The 16,873-nt window shown below is 34.4% G+C and overlaps 1 protein-coding gene across 8 annotated transcripts in view; it reads left to right on the plus strand.

Annotated features, from left to right (window-relative positions):
• The window catches only part of RALGAPA1 (Ral GTPase activating protein catalytic subunit alpha 1), a 219,420-nt gene that overhangs the window by 66,986 nt on the left and 135,561 nt on the right, over positions 1-16,873 (plus strand). For all 8 annotated transcript variants that reach the window (XR_003005576.1, XM_024762042.1, XM_024762043.1 and 5 more), the window contains 2 exons: positions 10,274-10,471; positions 14,059-14,196. Coding sequence is in view for 7 of the 8 variants with exons in the window: in XM_024762042.1 (XP_024617810.1) it covers positions 10,274-10,471; positions 14,059-14,196 (336 nt within the window). In the remaining variant the exon portion in view is untranslated. The remainder of the gene's footprint in view (positions 1-10,273; positions 10,472-14,058; positions 14,197-16,873) is intronic.

The raw sequence follows: 16,873 nt of genomic DNA on the forward strand, positions 1-16,873 counted from the left end.
AACATATAAGATTTTTCTAGTTTTCCTTTTTCTTACAGATTTCTAATGCGATTCTTTTGGTCAGAGAATATAGTCTGTATAATCAGTATGTAGTCAGCCTCCATAAACGTCCTGTGTGTTAGAAGAGAATGTATTCTTTCCTTTGGAATTCATGATTATTAAAGTCTGTTAGATCAAGCTTATTATTGCTTTAGTCAACTTTTCTATATTCTTAAGATTTTTGGTTAGCTTGACCTCACAGTTATGGAGAAGGGTGTATTAAAATCTTATATTCTGATGGTGATTTGTCTATTTTTTTCCTTGTAGTTCTATAAATTTTCCTTTATGTATTTTGAAGCTTTGTAATTAAGTACGTACATATTTATAATTTTATATCTTTTTGGTGAGTTAAGCCTTTTATTTATGGCCCTTTTCATCTGTAGCAATTATTTTTGCTTAAAGTCTACTTGTACTAGTCTACTTTATCTACTTGTACATTAATACCACTTTCTTTTTATTATAATTAGGCTCATGTATATTTTTTTAATCCTTTTATTTTCAGCCCTTTTATATCATTACATTTTATATGTCTCTTGTAAATATGGTTGGATTTTAAAAAATCTTTGTCTTTTAACTGGAATATTTATTATAATTACTGATATGTTTGGATTTATTGATATATCTTATTTTGTTCTTTTTATTTTTCTTATGTCTGTATTTTTTTCATAATTCTCTTATTTTTTGCTTTGTTTTTAATTGATGTTTTTTCATTCTGTATCCTCCTCCTCCCCATCACTTGGTTTGAAAGTTTTACTCTATTCCTTTTCCTTTAGTGATTACTATATAAATTTTAGCATACATACTTCACTTTCCAAATATAAAGTTAGTGTTTTTTTTACCCTCTTCCTAATCAATACAAGGATCGTAGAACATTATTACTCTGATTTCTCCCCCTAACTTATATATTGTTATTACCAAATAATTCAGTTCTATTTTGCATGCTTGTATTTTAACTCCAGTAATCTTATTATTCTGTGCATTCAGTATTGATTTACATTTAGTTATATTCATCACTTCTTTTGATTATGATTTCTCCCTTTTCAGACCTTCCATTTATTGCGTTGGCCAAAAGGTTTATTTGGTTTTTTCCATAAGATGGCTCTAGCAGCACTTAGTTGTTTTTAACTTCATTTGAAACAGTTTTGTTAGATTATATGTGACAGTTGTCATACCAGTGTGCATTTAAAAAAAGACTTACCAAAATTGGTGAATTTTTGTGTAGCCATTTTAATATTGAAGATAGAAGGAAAAAGCAACATTTTCAGCATATTATGCTTTACTATTTCAAGAAAGGTAAAAACGCAACCGAAGTGGCAAAGAAAAGATTTTTGCAGTGTTTGAAGAAGGTGCTGTGACCTATCAAACAAGTCAAAGTGGTTTGCAGGGACTTCCCTGGTGGTCCAGTGGTTAAGACTCCACGCTCCCAATGCAGGGGGCCCGGGTTCTATCCCTGGTCAGGGAGCTAGATCCCACATACCGCAACCAAGACCCCACACACCACAACTAAGACCTGGCGCAGCCAAATAAATAAATAAATATATTTTTCAAAAGTGGTTTGCAAAGTTTCGTGCTAGATATTTCTCACTGGACAATGCTCTAGGGCATGGGTAGACCAGTTGAAGTTGATAGCAATCAAATCAAGACATTAATTGAGAACAATCAATGTTATACCATGCGGGAGATAGCCAGTATACTCAAAATATCCAAATCAAGCATTGAAAATCATTTGTACCCACTTGGTTATGTTCATTGCTTTGATGTTTGGGTTCCACAGAAGTTAAGTGAAAAAAAACCGTGACTGTATTTCCACATGTGATTCTCTACTTAAATGTAATGAAAACATTCCATTTTTAAAACCAGTTGTGATGAGGGATGAAAAGTGGATACTGTACAACAACGTGGAACGGAAGAGATTGTGGGGCAAGCGAAATGAACCACCATCAACCACATCAAAGGCCGGTCTTCATCCAAAGAAGGTGATGTTGTATATATAGTGGGATTGGAAGGGAGTCCTCTATTATGAGCTCCTTCCAGAAAACCAAACGATTAATTCCAACAAGCACTGCTCCCAGTTAGACCAACTGAAAGCAGCCCTCGACGAAAAGCCTCCAGAATTAGTCAATAGAAAAGGCATTATCTTCCATCAGGATAATGGAAGACTGCATGTTTCTTTGATGACCAGGAAAAAACCATTACAGCTTTGCTGGGAAGTTCTGATTCATCTGCCATATTCACCAGACACTGCACCTTCAGATTTCCATTTATTTAGGTCTTTACAAAATTTTCTTAATGGAAAAAATTTCAATTCCCTGGAGCCTGTAAAAGGCACCTGGAACAGTTCTTTGCTCAAAAAGATAAAAAGTTTTGGGTAAAAGATAAGTTTTTTAGGCAACTTCAATCATGAAGTTGCCCAAAAAATGGCAGAAGGTAGCGGAACAAAAGGATGAATACGTTATTGAATAAAATTCTTGGTGAAAGTGGAAAATGTGTCTTTTAGTTTTACTTTAAAAACCGAAGGCACGTTTTGGCCAACCCACCCTGCTTGAAGTTCATCATTTAGAATTTACTTTTGGATGCCCGTTGCTTTCAAACACAAGATTTTGCTCTGAAAATGTCTTTATTTTGCCCACATTCTTGAAATACTTTTTCCCCTGGACATAAAATTCTAGATTGACAATTAAAATGTATTATTTTCACCTAGTACATTTCGGACACTCAGATGCTTTCCCACTTTTCTGTTTTACATTGTTGCTGTTGAGATGTCAATCAACAGTTGAATTCTTAGTGCAGTTATCTTTTCTCTGGCTCTTTTTGTACCTTTTTTTAGCGTTTGGCATTTTGTATTTTACTGTGGTATGTCCAGGTCTAGATTTCCTTTTATTTATTCTTCAGAGGATACTTTGGGGATACTGTAATTATGGATTAGTATAATTTGACAATTCTGGAAATTTTTCAGCCATTCTCTCTTTAAACATTGCCTCTGTCCCATTTTTTTCTTGCCTTTCAAGATGTGTGTTAGACCTTCCCACTTCATACGTCTACTGACCTCTCACATATATTTTCCATCACTTTGTCTCTCTGTGCTGCATTCTGGATACTTTCTTTCTAATTACAGCTGTTTCTAGAAGTTGGCCAGTCTGCTTGGTCAATTTTATTGTCTCTAGTTCATTACTTTCATTTTATGTATTAATATGAAACTTAGTTATTTTATATTGATTGATCACCCTAATATTCCTGAGGTCTTCATAGGTCTGATTCTGCCATATTTTGTTTCTGAATGCTCCTTCTCATGATGCTATATTCTCTTGCAATATCTTGTAATATTTCTTGCACTATTTTGTGATTTCAGAAATTCAGAACTTTGATTCTGAGCTTTTGCTGTTATGACTGTTTCTTGATTTGGTTTGTTAAAGGTTGATTGCTCCAGAGAGGAATTGCATTTGCTTCACATAGATGCAAGGAAACACTTCCAACTTCATTAAACTGAATTCTTGATTTGAAGTTTAAGCCAGCCAGATAATAATGAATGTACAGTATAAACCTGTATTAAGACTAGCTTTTGGTTAGTGTCTATGACAAGATTCCTGTTATCTACTTTGCATCTAAATATGAGCAGTTTTCCTTGCAGACTTTTAGTGAGGTGGGTTTATTTCTAATTCAGCATCACACTGATGATATATAGGTTTTTGGAATCCCAAATTTGTTTGGAGGTTTCCTATTGTTCTTCCTTCCTTGCCCCAGTAGTTCCATAAAAGTAATTGGTTTCATTCAAAGTGAAAGTCAGCTTTATTGCTACACCTAAGACCTCTCTTGAGTTTGGACTTTATGTAGGTTTTCATTTTCAAATATTTCTTCCTATTTTATGGCTCATCAGTGCATTTAAGAAGATGAAAGTTTTTTTAAAAATGTATTATTTTTGTTTTTTTAGTTGTAAGGTTGGTCAGGTTACCTGGTCCATGACACTCTTGGAAACAGAGTTCCCCTTATTGTGTTTTTTATGATGCTCTTTATATTTTCATTTCTAAAAGTTGTATTTGGTTGTTTTTTTAATATCTGTCTAGTCATTTTTTGCAGTGGCTTATTCTTTGTTCATATTTTCACTTTCTTCTTAATTAAAATGTATTAAAATACTTATTTAATATTCCTTATTCCAGTAATTCCAGTAACTTAAGTTTTTGCAGTTCTGGCCTTGTTGTTTCTGTTTACTCACCCTCATTTGTTTTGGATTTTTGTGTTAAGAGCTTACATTTCTTTGGAATTTTGTGCAAATTACTTTGAAACCTGGGTTGAAGGATGTGTTTTTCCAGAGAGGATTTGCACTTGCTTCTCTCAGGTGTTCAGGGGTCCTGTCAACCTTGATTTACTTTAAATTACAATTCTTAGCTTATTATTCTTCTCACTTTGCAGCTCTCAAAGTTAGGTGATGGCCAGCCTGAGAAAATGAATTTCCAGGGAAGGCTGTTCTTATCTCATATTCCCCTACCCCAAGTCAACAGACAAGTTTCCTCACTGACTCTTCTCTGGAGTCAAGTTATTTTCTTCCCTCCTAGCTCACCTTTGTATTGAGGATATAGCCTTCATTGTTATCAGCTGTGAGTAGGATTCTGCTCTGTCTCGCCCCTCTATACAGTTGGCCTTTTAAACCAAAGCTCTGGAGGCTGTCCAGGGCAGCACCCAGCAGCTGCATTGATTATTTGCCTCTCTAGATTAATACTTCCATTTTGTTCTAGACTCAGAATATCCTCACAAGCTGAGCCATTCTTTTAAAAATGTATATTTTTTTGTGATAATTTTTAGGTGTTCTGTGCAGGTAGATTCCAGGATATCTTTTTTTTTAAATTTTATTTATTTATTTATGGCTGTGTTTGGTCTTCGTTTCTGTGCAAGGGCTATCTCTAGTTGCAGCGAACGGGGGCCACTCTTCATCGCGGTGCGCGGGCCTCTCACTATCGCAGCCTCTCTTGTTGCGGAGCACAAGCTCCAGACGCGCAGGCTCAGTAGTTGTGGCTCACGGGCCCAGTTGCTCCGCGGCATGTGGGATCTTCCCCGACCAGGGTTTGAACCCGTGTCTCCTGCATTGGCAGGCAGATTCTCAACCACTGCGCCAGCAGGGAAGCCCCCAGGATATCTTTTTTATGATATTGCTGGGAACTGAAGTTCTCTGAGATGTTATTTTTATTGTAATAGCTATTTTTTTAAAGTGATTTTTAAGATAAAACTTAAGGAAAAATAATTTTAAGATGGTGACTCCAATGAATCATTCATGTTTTGAAAAGAAATCAATTTTGAAGATTAGATTGTATTAGGAAAGCTATTTTTACCTGCTTAATACTGATGATAAATTTGTAAAATTGAGAATCTGTGTAATAGTTTCTTTCCTGATTTTGAAGGCTCATATGTTCCACAATGTATTATATTATAGTATAGACAGAAATATTCCATTAATTATCAGGTATATGGGCATAGAATGATTTTGCCCTTAGCGATCCCAGCTAGAGCACAAGTCCTTTATAGGTAAATAATTTTAGTAGAAATGTCTCTACTTTTCATCTTTCAAATAATTTCATCCTCATAGCCGTTATACTTACTGTTTCCCTATCTGAACTTTTGTCCTTCAACCTTCCCCTGTTTCCTCTCTATCCTTCCCGCCTGGCTACTCAACCTTTAGGTCATAGCTTAAATGTGTCTACACTAGAAAAGTCTTCCATGACCACCCTCACCAATTCACCCACCCACCCACAGACAGGTGGAAGCACCTGCCCACACATGTGCACACAAACACACACACACAGTAAGTACCTCTTTTTTAATGATGTTTTTGAAAGCTGTACTCTTCTTCATAGTACCTCTCCTGAGTTTTATAATTATTTTTTTGAATGTTTGTTCAATTTTGATCTTTCATATTACCCTCCATGAATACTTCTCTTTCTCATTCATCATTGTAGCCATAGTGCATGGCAGTGAGTTAGGAACCTAATAAATATTTGGTGAATGAATCAAGCTCAGTAACTGTTGAGTGCTGGGCACTTTGTCAGTCCTAGCTCAGGGCTAACATGTATTTCTAGAAGCTAAGTCTTGAGCTAATTTGTCATATAGCTGATAATGTTTTTTTTAGGGCCTGTTTAATGATTGTGAGTTCTATCTCAGATGAAAGTATTTATATTGTTACCTATCTTTAAAACAAAGATACAACTGTAAAACATAAATGCCCAAGTTATTTGAAATGATAAAATTGTTCTCCATATCCAATAGAATAGGCATAAATGGACTCCAGACATTAACCCTCTATTTCATAAGGAAACCCATTTATTGTGCTTTATGTTGTTAGTACTTGGAGGGTACAGTGAGGAGCCCCAAGTACTTTGATATGAGGTAAATATAACACATCAAGAGTTTAACCTTTAAAAGCACCACAGATTTATTTTATATGTATGTAAATTTAAAAAATATAAACATACATACATATGCCTAATTTTTTTCCGAAGTCAGTGGGTGGCAAAGTATAATCTGGGGCTCATGAGAAATATCCAGGATCTTTTGAGGTTCATAAGGTCAAAACCTTTTTCACTCCTGTTGTTTCACAAGTGTACTGTGAAGTTTTCCAGAGCATACCTGACATGTGATACTGTATCAGATTTAATGTAGAAGCAAGCAGATAAGAGAATCCAACTGTCTTCTATATTAAGCTAAACATTAAGCAGATTTGCAAAAATGTAAAATAATGCCACTCTTCTTTTAATTTGGAAAATGTGTTATTTGTGTTAACATATAGCAGATTAGGGGTTCTGAGACCAAAATGCAAACCACTGCTTTAAGGAGACAAAAAATTCCCAGGTCTGCTAAATGCTCACTGTATTTGATTAAATTTTAAAGAATGTGTCTGTCACAATCTGGGTTAATTAATTAATAATGGAAGCACATTAAAAGAATAATCAGAGACCAACATGTTTTGTTAGTGTTTTTTCATTGAAGAAGAGAGGCTTAGCTACCAGTAAATCAGACCCCATTGGCAAAGCCAATTATTAGAAAATTGTGTATACCAGGTTATCTTAAGCTGATACCATCAAATGTTTTTTTCCATCTCCTATTGTTTTGATTCTTCCTCCATGTAGTTGTCTGGTTATGTTGTTTTATGGTCATAGAACCATAAAACTGGAGATGACCTCATGCAGGTCTACCTACAGAGAGAAAATTTGCTGAGCACATTGATTCAAATATTCTTGCCTATGATGACAGTTTCCCTTATTATCAATTAATACTGATGTCTGATTGTGAGTGGTTCTTCTTTGTAGAAAGATAAGGTGCCAATATGGATTTGAATGTTCTGGTCTGAGACAACCATTTCTCATTGTAAATGTATAAAATGGCCCTCTAGTTTTTATGCATCAGATTTTTAGCCATGGCTAACATCAGTCTTTCCTCAAGATCCTTATTTAGGGTGTCAGCAGAATCAGTGTAGGGGCCTGTAAGGACAAATGTCATACATATACACTCCAGTCTTTAGTAGATTCATCCAGCCACTTGGGGTATAGTGTGATAATTTATGCAATAATGAAAATCTTAACTCTGGATCTAATATTTTTAAAATTAGTAAACTTTTTCTTAGACCAGTTTTCAGTTCATAGCAAAAATGAGCAGAAAATAAAGCGAATTCCCATGCTAATTTTTTTTAAAGTTAATTTTTCAGTATCTGAGAATAGAACTTTTTGGAGATTATTTGAGGTATTTTTTGTTTTGTTTTGGTTTTTAAATCTTTAAGGAAGGCCGAGCTGTTGCTTCAGTTGTAAAATAGTCTTAGAGCAGGCAATGATGATCAAAATTATGTCATTGACCATTAAGCTGCTGGAACATGAGAATGAGAATTTGGAAAGGGTTTGTTAGATGGAGGAAAGTAGTAAGTAACGTATTGGGTTGGCCAAAAAGTGCCTTCGGTTTTTAAGTAAAAATAAACGACATTTTCCATTTTCACCAAGAACTTTATTGAACAACGTCTTCACCCTTTTGTTCCACTACTTTCTGCCATTTTCCAGGCAACTTCATAATTCCATCTTCCCAAAACATTTTACCTTTTTGAGCAAAGAACTGTTCCAGGTGCCTTTTACAGTCTTCCAGGAAATGGAAATTTTTTCCATTAAGAGAATTTTGTAAAGACCAAAATAAATGGAAATCTGAAGGTGCAATTTCTTATGAGTACAGCAGATGAATGAGAACTTACCAGCCAAGCTTTAACAGTTTTTGCCTGGTCATCAAAGAAATATGCAGTCTTGCGTTAGCCTGATGGAAGATTATTTGCTTTCTGTTGACTAATTCTGGACACTTTTCGTCAAGTGTTGCTTTCAGTTGGTCTAATTGGGAGCAGTACTTGGAATTAATCGTTTGGTTTTCTGGAAGGAGCTCATAATAGAGGACTCCTTTCCAATCTCAATATACACAACATCACCTTCTATGGATGAAGACCAGCCTTTGGTGTGGTTGGTGGTGGTTCATTTCGCTTGCCCCAGGATCTCTTCTGTTCCACATTATTGTATAGTATCCACTTTTCTTCGCCCATCACAATTTGTTTTAAAAGTGGAACGTTTTTGTTATGTTTCAGTAGAGAATTGCATGCAGAAATATGGTCAAGAAGGTTTTTTTCGCTTATGTGGAACCCAAACATCAAAGTGATGAACATAACTAAGCTGGTGCAAATGATTTTCAGTGCTTGATTTGGATATTTTGAGTATCAACAATGTTGATTGTTCTCAATTAATGTCTCGATTTGATCGCTATCAACTTCAACTGGTCTACCTGACCCCTGGAGCATTGTCCAGCGAGAAATCTCCAGCATGAACTTCACAAACTATTTTTGACATGTTTGATAGGTCACAGCACCTTCTCCATATACCACAGAAATATTTTTTTGCATTTCACTTAAGTTTTTACTTTTCTTGAAATTATAAAGCATAATATGCTGAAAATGTTGCTTTTTTTCTTCTATCTAATATTAAAATGGCTACACAAAAATTCACCAATTTTGATGTCTTTTTTAAAATGCACGTTGATATGACAGCTGTCACATACAATCTAACGAAATTGTTTCGAATGAAGTTAAAGACAACTAAGTGCTGCTAGAGCCATCTTATGGAAAAAAACTGAACGAACCTTTTGGCCAATGCAGTAGTTTGCTAGGGAATCAATAATAGCAAATAAATAAAAGGATTACCAAAGAACATTAAATACCCTATTGATATTACACATTAACTTTTCATCGTTATCTCAGGAACCTGATTTTCTTGGCTAGTTTCAATCAGATAAAGTCATTTAACCCCACGATTATTATTAAATACACCTACTGATAATTCTAGAGTAGAAAGTGGCAGGTTTTAGGTAAAGGTCTTGGATTTTTAGTTGAAATTAATAGGTGGTGGTTGTAAAAAAAAAGTCAAGTTCTATTTGTAAAAAAGTAAAGTGAAAACGTTAACACATAAACAGAAACATGCATAAGGGAAGGACTTTGGATAGTGAGATTAAGAGTATTTTTATTGCTTTATGTATGCAAGTATGAATTGTATAAAAAAGTTTTTTTTCCCACGTGACAATGTTTTTGTGATGCGGAAGATACATACTTTTTTAAAACTTACGGCAACCTGAAAGTACCTGAGGAAAGAATAACTGTAAGATATTCTTTTAACTTTCTAAGTATTTTTTGCCTTATTATTTAACTTGTATAACTTTATATATGTAAAATGAAAGAAGAAAGATGTAACTTTTTAAAAAATACTCTTAGAAAAGCTAAGTTGCCTCATTACATGGTATTTTTATTACTTCTTAGAGTCATAGTTTTTGTTTTTTGATTAAAGTCTTTTTATCAAAATTCATTTTAATGTTAATTTTAAAAAGCCTAATAATATAAGTTACAAAAATGTGATTTATTATGAAAAGGTGTATTTACATTAAGCTTTTAGGAGCATAGTTACAAGGAGTATGTTCATTCTGAGATAGTACAGTTGTGAAACAATTCTTTGCTCCTTGTGCTGGAAATCAGTATCTCCCTACCAAAAGTATTTCTGTCTTAATGTATTTACAAATTATTTGGAGACAAAAGGTTTCTTTCTGACCATGAATTGGTTGACTTTAACTCTTTAAAAATCATTTATACCTCATATTTTATAACAAGATAGAAATGTATGTGTTAGTGGTTTGTGTCAAAGTAAAAGGTATCATTATCTATATTCTCTCTTTTTTTTTTCACTAGGCATTTTTATTACCAATTTGTGAAGCAGCAGCTATGAGAAAAGTGGTAAAAGTATATCAAGAATGGATCCAGCAAGAGGAAAAGCCTTTGTTCATGCAAGAGCCTGAAGAAATTGTGATCTCATCTTCAGACTTACCATGCATTGACAATGTCACAGACCATGATATTTCAATGGAAGAAGGAGAAAAGAGAGAAGAGGTAAAATAAGACTTAGGTATTTTAGTATGTTTAATAGATTAGATTTTCACAGAGTGAGATAATACAGGATAAATGGGAAGATAAAGATACCTTTGAGTACACAGTTGATCCTTGAGCAACATGGGTTTGAACTGTGTGGGTCCATTTATACAAGGATTTTTTCAATAGTATTGAATAAGTACTACAGTACCACATGATCCATAGTTGGTTGAATCTTTCAGACTCGGAGGAACCTTGGATACTGAGGACCAGCTATAAGTCATACGCAGATTTTTGACTGCTCGGAGGGTTGGCACCCTAAACCCAGTGTTGTTCAAGGATCAGTTATATTTTGCAATTTAGTTAATGTAACAGTTACCTCAGTACCCTATCCCAAAGCTCTTTGATGTGACAACTTTAAAAGAGGTTGTATTCTGATTCTTTAAGTCATTGCCTGGATCAAAATTAGATGCTATTATAAAAGGTATAATATTTAAAAGTGTGGTGGGAATTCCCTTTCTGTCCAGTGGTTAGGACTCGATGCTTTCACTGCTAGGCCTGGGTTCGATCCCTGGTTGGAGAGCTAAGATCCCCCAATACATCTGAGAGTGATTACCAAAGTGCAGTTCCCCCTTGCCTGTCTTATTCGTTTAGACTTCAGGAGTAAATGGAACCAGGGACACAAATTCCACTCGTGCTCTCTCTTATCTCATTCTTTCCCCTCTGTGAGTAAACTGCAGTACTTCTTTTCACAGACCAGCTTACTTAACAGGTCAGGATGTTTTTTATTCTGTAGTCAGCTCTAGTGCAGAAATTCCCAAGAAAGAATTCAGAGTATTCTGGTTTGTGTTTCACACTTGCCATTGGTCAGATTCTCACCAAAAAGTTACACTCTGATATTGACATATATCTTACTAAATCCAGATAGGAGCGACTTGGTAATCACCTTGGTGGTTAATTTAACTTCATCAGTGGATTTTTTTCAGGATATTAACATATAAATGAATAATAGGCACATTCTATAGGGATTCAGTGAATCAATATTTATATATGAATATGTATATATGATATATATGTATATATCATACATATATACATGTATATATAATATATATGTATATATCATATGATATATACATGTATATATATATATGTATATTTGGCATCCTCCCCTAGTTCTAGAGGGAAAAAATGAAACTTAGAAATATAATTGAAGTAAATAAAATTATACAAATTATGAAAGAATATTCACAGTTGTATTTGTTATGTACCAGCAAAGACATCCAGTTTTTGCATCAAGCTTGAAAATAAACCTATCTAAATAATTTGTTCTCCTCTAGTTTTTTGTTATGAATTTATAGCTCAATACTGAGCCTACCGTCTGTCATTTAGTATCCTTAAATAAAAATGATAGATAATAAATCTACCTACATACATAGTAAAAAAACAAGCAGTAGAAAGGAGGGAGGAAAGCCAGAAGGAAGGAAGCTACAAATGCAGGGTGATGGAGGTGTATTGCATAAGTGTATTCTATTGGCTCCTTACATACTTCACCAGTGTTGCCATTAGAGATGTGATTTCTTGCTAATGGCGTGAACCAAAAAACAAAAGTTGTAATCTTTAATTGATTTGTATTTCTGGTAAATTCGATATATGTGTATATAAATCATTTAAAATTTGGTGTTAATTATAAAATGGAGTTGTTACAGATTCAAATAATTAATTATTAATGGGTTTTTTATTCACAAATTGTCTGTGACACATTTGAAAGACATGCAGAATACAGGACAGTTTGTGTATGTGCAGACTGTCATGTGCCTTGTTGTATGTTTAGCATTACCTGGCTTATCCCATTAAATCCCAGTGATATTCTCAATTCTTGTGACAGTAAAACACTCCGACAAGTTTGAGTGCTGTCTAAAATATGTAATGCCCATTTTGAGAACAGTGTTAGAGATAGAAATGTGAAAAGACATCATTTCTGTCTTTATGTAACAATGATTTAGCAAGAAGACAAGCATGCAAATTTAAGTATTATAAAGCAATATTATTGCTATGATCCTACAGTGTGAAAGAGGGAATACCTAATTCTGCCTAAGAAAGGCTTCAGTGAGGAAGTACTGTAATACAAAGAGCAGGTAACAAATGGGAAAGGAGCCACACAGTGTGAATAACTTCTACAAAGATGTAAGAGACACTAAGACTTTTATTTGGCTGTAGCTAAGAGCAGATGGTTGAGAGTGGTAAGAAATGTGAGATAGACAAGAACTAGGCTCTGTTTAGTAACTTGTGTGCCATTGTAGTGGACTTTGATTACATTCTAGACACTGGAAAGATTATGAATAGAAAAATGGCACGGATAGTTACATATTTCAGAAGGCTCATACCAAGCTCAGAGTGGAAGATAGATTGGAGATCAGTCTGGAGGCAAGGACACTAGTTAGGAAGTATCAGAAGTGAGATAATAAATACCTGATAAAGGACAGTGGCAGTTACAATGGGAATATAAGGGAGAAGACAGATAAATGAGCTCCCTTGGTGGTGAAACCAGTATTTTGATGATTAATTGGGTATGAGGAACGAAAAAGGTGTGCCAAGTTTCTTTTTTTTGCAACCAGGGTAGTTGCCATTCGCACATTAATAGAGAAAATAAGTGCGGTGGTGGCGATGGCGGCCAAGGAGGCTATAGGAGTTGGTAGGAAGGGGAGGGCATGGTTATGTAATTTACTTTTAAGTATCTTGAAGTTGAGGTGCTTGTGGGTCATTCAGGAAGAACCGTTCAGAAGATACCTGATCATAGAAGTATGGAGCTTGAGAGAAAGCTATAGATCAGACCATGGCATATTGTATTGGCTACTCGGACAGCACTGAGTTCCAGTACTGCTTCTGGTAATGAAACAATAGTTTATATTAGACTGAACCTCCCATATATTAAAAATATATATTAAAATATATATTTAAAAAAAGTATTTGAAGATACTGGTGAGTGACCAAAAGCAGAAAGAAACTAGAGAGAAACTTTAAAAAAGGGATCAACTCTGAGTCACATTTCTGTTTGACTGAGGGAGCTCCCTAGTCAGGGGGACTTTGACAGCTAAACTCAAGCAGAAAGCTGCAGTGTTAGTGGTTTGAAGTAGCAGTATTCATCTATCTTCAGATAACAGGATTTTACTGCTCTTAAGTAGGATAAGTAGAAGCTATTTTCTATTGTTTTATTTAAGTCATTTGGATTCTGGCATTTATTTACTTTACAACAGAATTTATCTTTTACAGAGCTGTAAATCATATGATCCCATTCTTGAGAGTGTAAATGTACAGAAGGGAGGTTTATACATTAGATAGGTAGAAAAATGTCTGTATCTGAAATAATACAATTTTTGGCTGGTCCTTATGGATGATTTGTTTTTACTTTCTTTGTATTTTTGTCAGTGAGAACCTTTTTTACAGTGCACCTATATGTTGTTTTTGTAGTCAAATAGGGTATGTTCTATTTTGAGAAGATGTTTAGCAGAGGGACCCAGTAGTTTCCAGTTTACTTCTTCAGCTTACTGACTTGTCACAGCATTCTTAATTGATGAAATATTAAAAACTTGATTATTTTGCTTCAGGAAAATGGGACCAGTATTGCCGATCATGTTCGAAATTCCACTTGGGCAAAAAATGGCACCTACCAAGATGTTCTTCATAATGCTTCTGAAGAAGCCATAGAACAAAACATACGAGCTGGTGCCCAAGCAGTTTTGCAGGTAGATCACTTGTTGTTATTTTTTAAAAATAAAATAAAAATCATTAAATATTTCAAATACAAAATTCAGTATTTCAGTGTAATTTTTAAAATATAATGAACTCACCACCCACATTTATTAATTATCATTGTGCCATATTAATTTTGTTTTTCCCTTAACTTTCATTTCACTTCATAATATATTGATAAACACATTCTTTTTCTAGACAGTTTTAAACTTTATATAAATTGTGTCATGGCGTACTGTCATCTGCAACATTTTGCATTAACCATTATGTTTTTGAGATTTGTTGTTGATACATAGCCATAGTTAATTCATTTTAAACTACTTTGTGGTATTACAATTTATGATTATTTCATATTTATTCATTTTTCTGTTGATGGTTTTTTGTTTCCAGTTTCTCAGTATTCCAGATAATGCTACATTAAACATGCTATATATGTATTTTTGGGCACATGTGGGAGAATTTCCCTAGGATATATACATAGAAGTGGAATTACTGGGTTGGAGCATTTGTACATTATCAGCTTTACTTTACTGTTATTGCCAAATTGTTCTCCAGCATGGTTATAATAATTTACATTCCATCTAGTAGTGCTTGTAAGTTCTCATTTCCTTATATCTTCCTCATTACTTGTATAGTCAGATTTTAATTTTTGCTGCTCCTGTGTGTGTGAAATGTTGTCTCATTTTTTCTTAGTTTTTGTTTCCCTGTTTTAATTTGCTTTTCCTTCATCACTATTGAAATTGAGCATCTTTTCTCATGTATGAATGCCCTGTTAATATGCTTTTTCCATTATTCTTTTTGATTGTCTTTTTGTTATTGATTTTTAGTTCATTATATTCATTCATTTTTTTTAAACCATACTGTTTTTGTCAAGGCCACATGTGACTTCCCCATTGTTAAATCGAATGGATGTTTTTCAATCCTAATTTTACTAGAGTTGTCTGGAGCATTCTACAGAGTAGATGATTCCCTTGCTGTTGAAACCCTTCTTCATCTGGCCTTCAGAGTAGCATACCCTCCTGTGTTTCTCCTAACTCACTGGCCTCTTCTCAGATTTTTTTTTTTTTTTTATACTGTTTTTGTCAAGGCCACATGTGACTTCCCCATTGTTAAATCGAATGGATGTTTTTCAATCCTAATTTTACTAGAGTTGTCTGGAGCATTCTACAGAGTAGATGATTCCCTTGCTGTTGAAACCCTTCTTCATCTGGCCTTCAGAGTAGCATACCCTCCTGTGTTTCTCCTAACTCACTGGCCTCTTCTCAGATTTTTTTTTTTTTTTTACTGATTTTTCAATATATTGCTCAGCTTTTCATGTTGAAGTGCCCAGGAATCAGCTTTCAGATCTCTTTTCTATGTAAACTTACTCACTTGTTGATCTCATCCGTTCCTATGGCTTTAAGTGTCATCTATATACTGCAACTTCTACATTTTATCTCTAGTCTGAGACTTCTTATCTGAGCTCTATGAGTCCTGAACTCAAATATTCAAATGCCAAGTTGGCATCTTCACTTGAATATCTAATAGATATCTCAAACTTGACATGTCTAAAACTTGGCTTCTCACCTTGTTCAACAAACATGCTCTTCCTGCAGTTTTCCTCACTTCATTTGATGGCAGCTGTTTTTCAGTTGCTCAGGCCATCTAATTTCCTATATTTCTTCTATATCTTATATCTAATTTGACGACAAATCCTGTCAACTTTCAGAATGTATGCAGAATCTGACTGCTCTTCAGCACTCACACTACTTCTTGTGTTCAAGCCTCAGTAATCTTTTATCTGGATTATTGCAATAAATTTCTAATAAGTATTCTTGCTTCTGGTCTTGCCCATCCATCATCCTGGTATATTCTCAACACAGTAGCCAGAGGGATCCTGTAAAATGTAAGTCAGATCATGTTATTTTTCTGCTCTGAACCCTCTGGTGGCTTTTCCTTATCACTAAGCATAAAAACAAAGTTCTTCTCAATGGTCTATCAGGCCTTTACGTCATTGCTCCTCAGAGTGTGGTCCACAGACTAGTGCTGATCCACAAGGTAATTACAAAATTGAGAGCGAGAGTTTAGAAACTAAGTCATTTAATGTCTCTTGATTCTGATGAAAAGTCTTTTTTTCATTTCCTTTTTTACCTATTCATTTTTTAAATTGTATTTTATAATAGGGTTGTTCTGTAAGACTCGGTGGGGGAAACCTGTTCCCTCACCACTGGCAGTGTGAGAAGCTCTGCTTCACATGCTCTGGCTGTTTCTCAACGGCTTCACATGCTAATTTATTAATTATCATTGTGCCATATTAATTTTGTTTTTCCCTTAACTTTCATTTCACTTCATAATATATTGATAAACACATTCTTTTTCTAGACAGTTTTAAACTTTATATAAATTGTGTCATGGCGTACTGTCATCTGCAACATTTTGCATTAACCATTATGTTTTTGAGATTTGTTGTTGATACATAGCCATAGTTAATTCATTTTAAACTACTTTGTGGTATTACAATTTATGATTATTTCATATTTATTCATTTTTCTGTTGATGGTTTTTTGTTTCCAGTTTCTCAGTATTCCAGATAATGCTACATTAAACATGCTATATATGTATTTTTGGGCACATGTGGGAGAATTTCCCTAGGATATATACATAGAAGTGGAATTACTGGGTTGGAGCATT

This window comes from Neophocaena asiaeorientalis, unplaced genomic scaffold (assembly GCF_003031525.2).
Source record: "Neophocaena asiaeorientalis asiaeorientalis breed wild unplaced genomic scaffold, Neophocaena_asiaeorientalis_V1.1 scaffold190, whole genome shotgun sequence".
Taxonomy (NCBI): domain Eukaryota; kingdom Metazoa; phylum Chordata; class Mammalia; order Artiodactyla; family Phocoenidae; genus Neophocaena; species Neophocaena asiaeorientalis.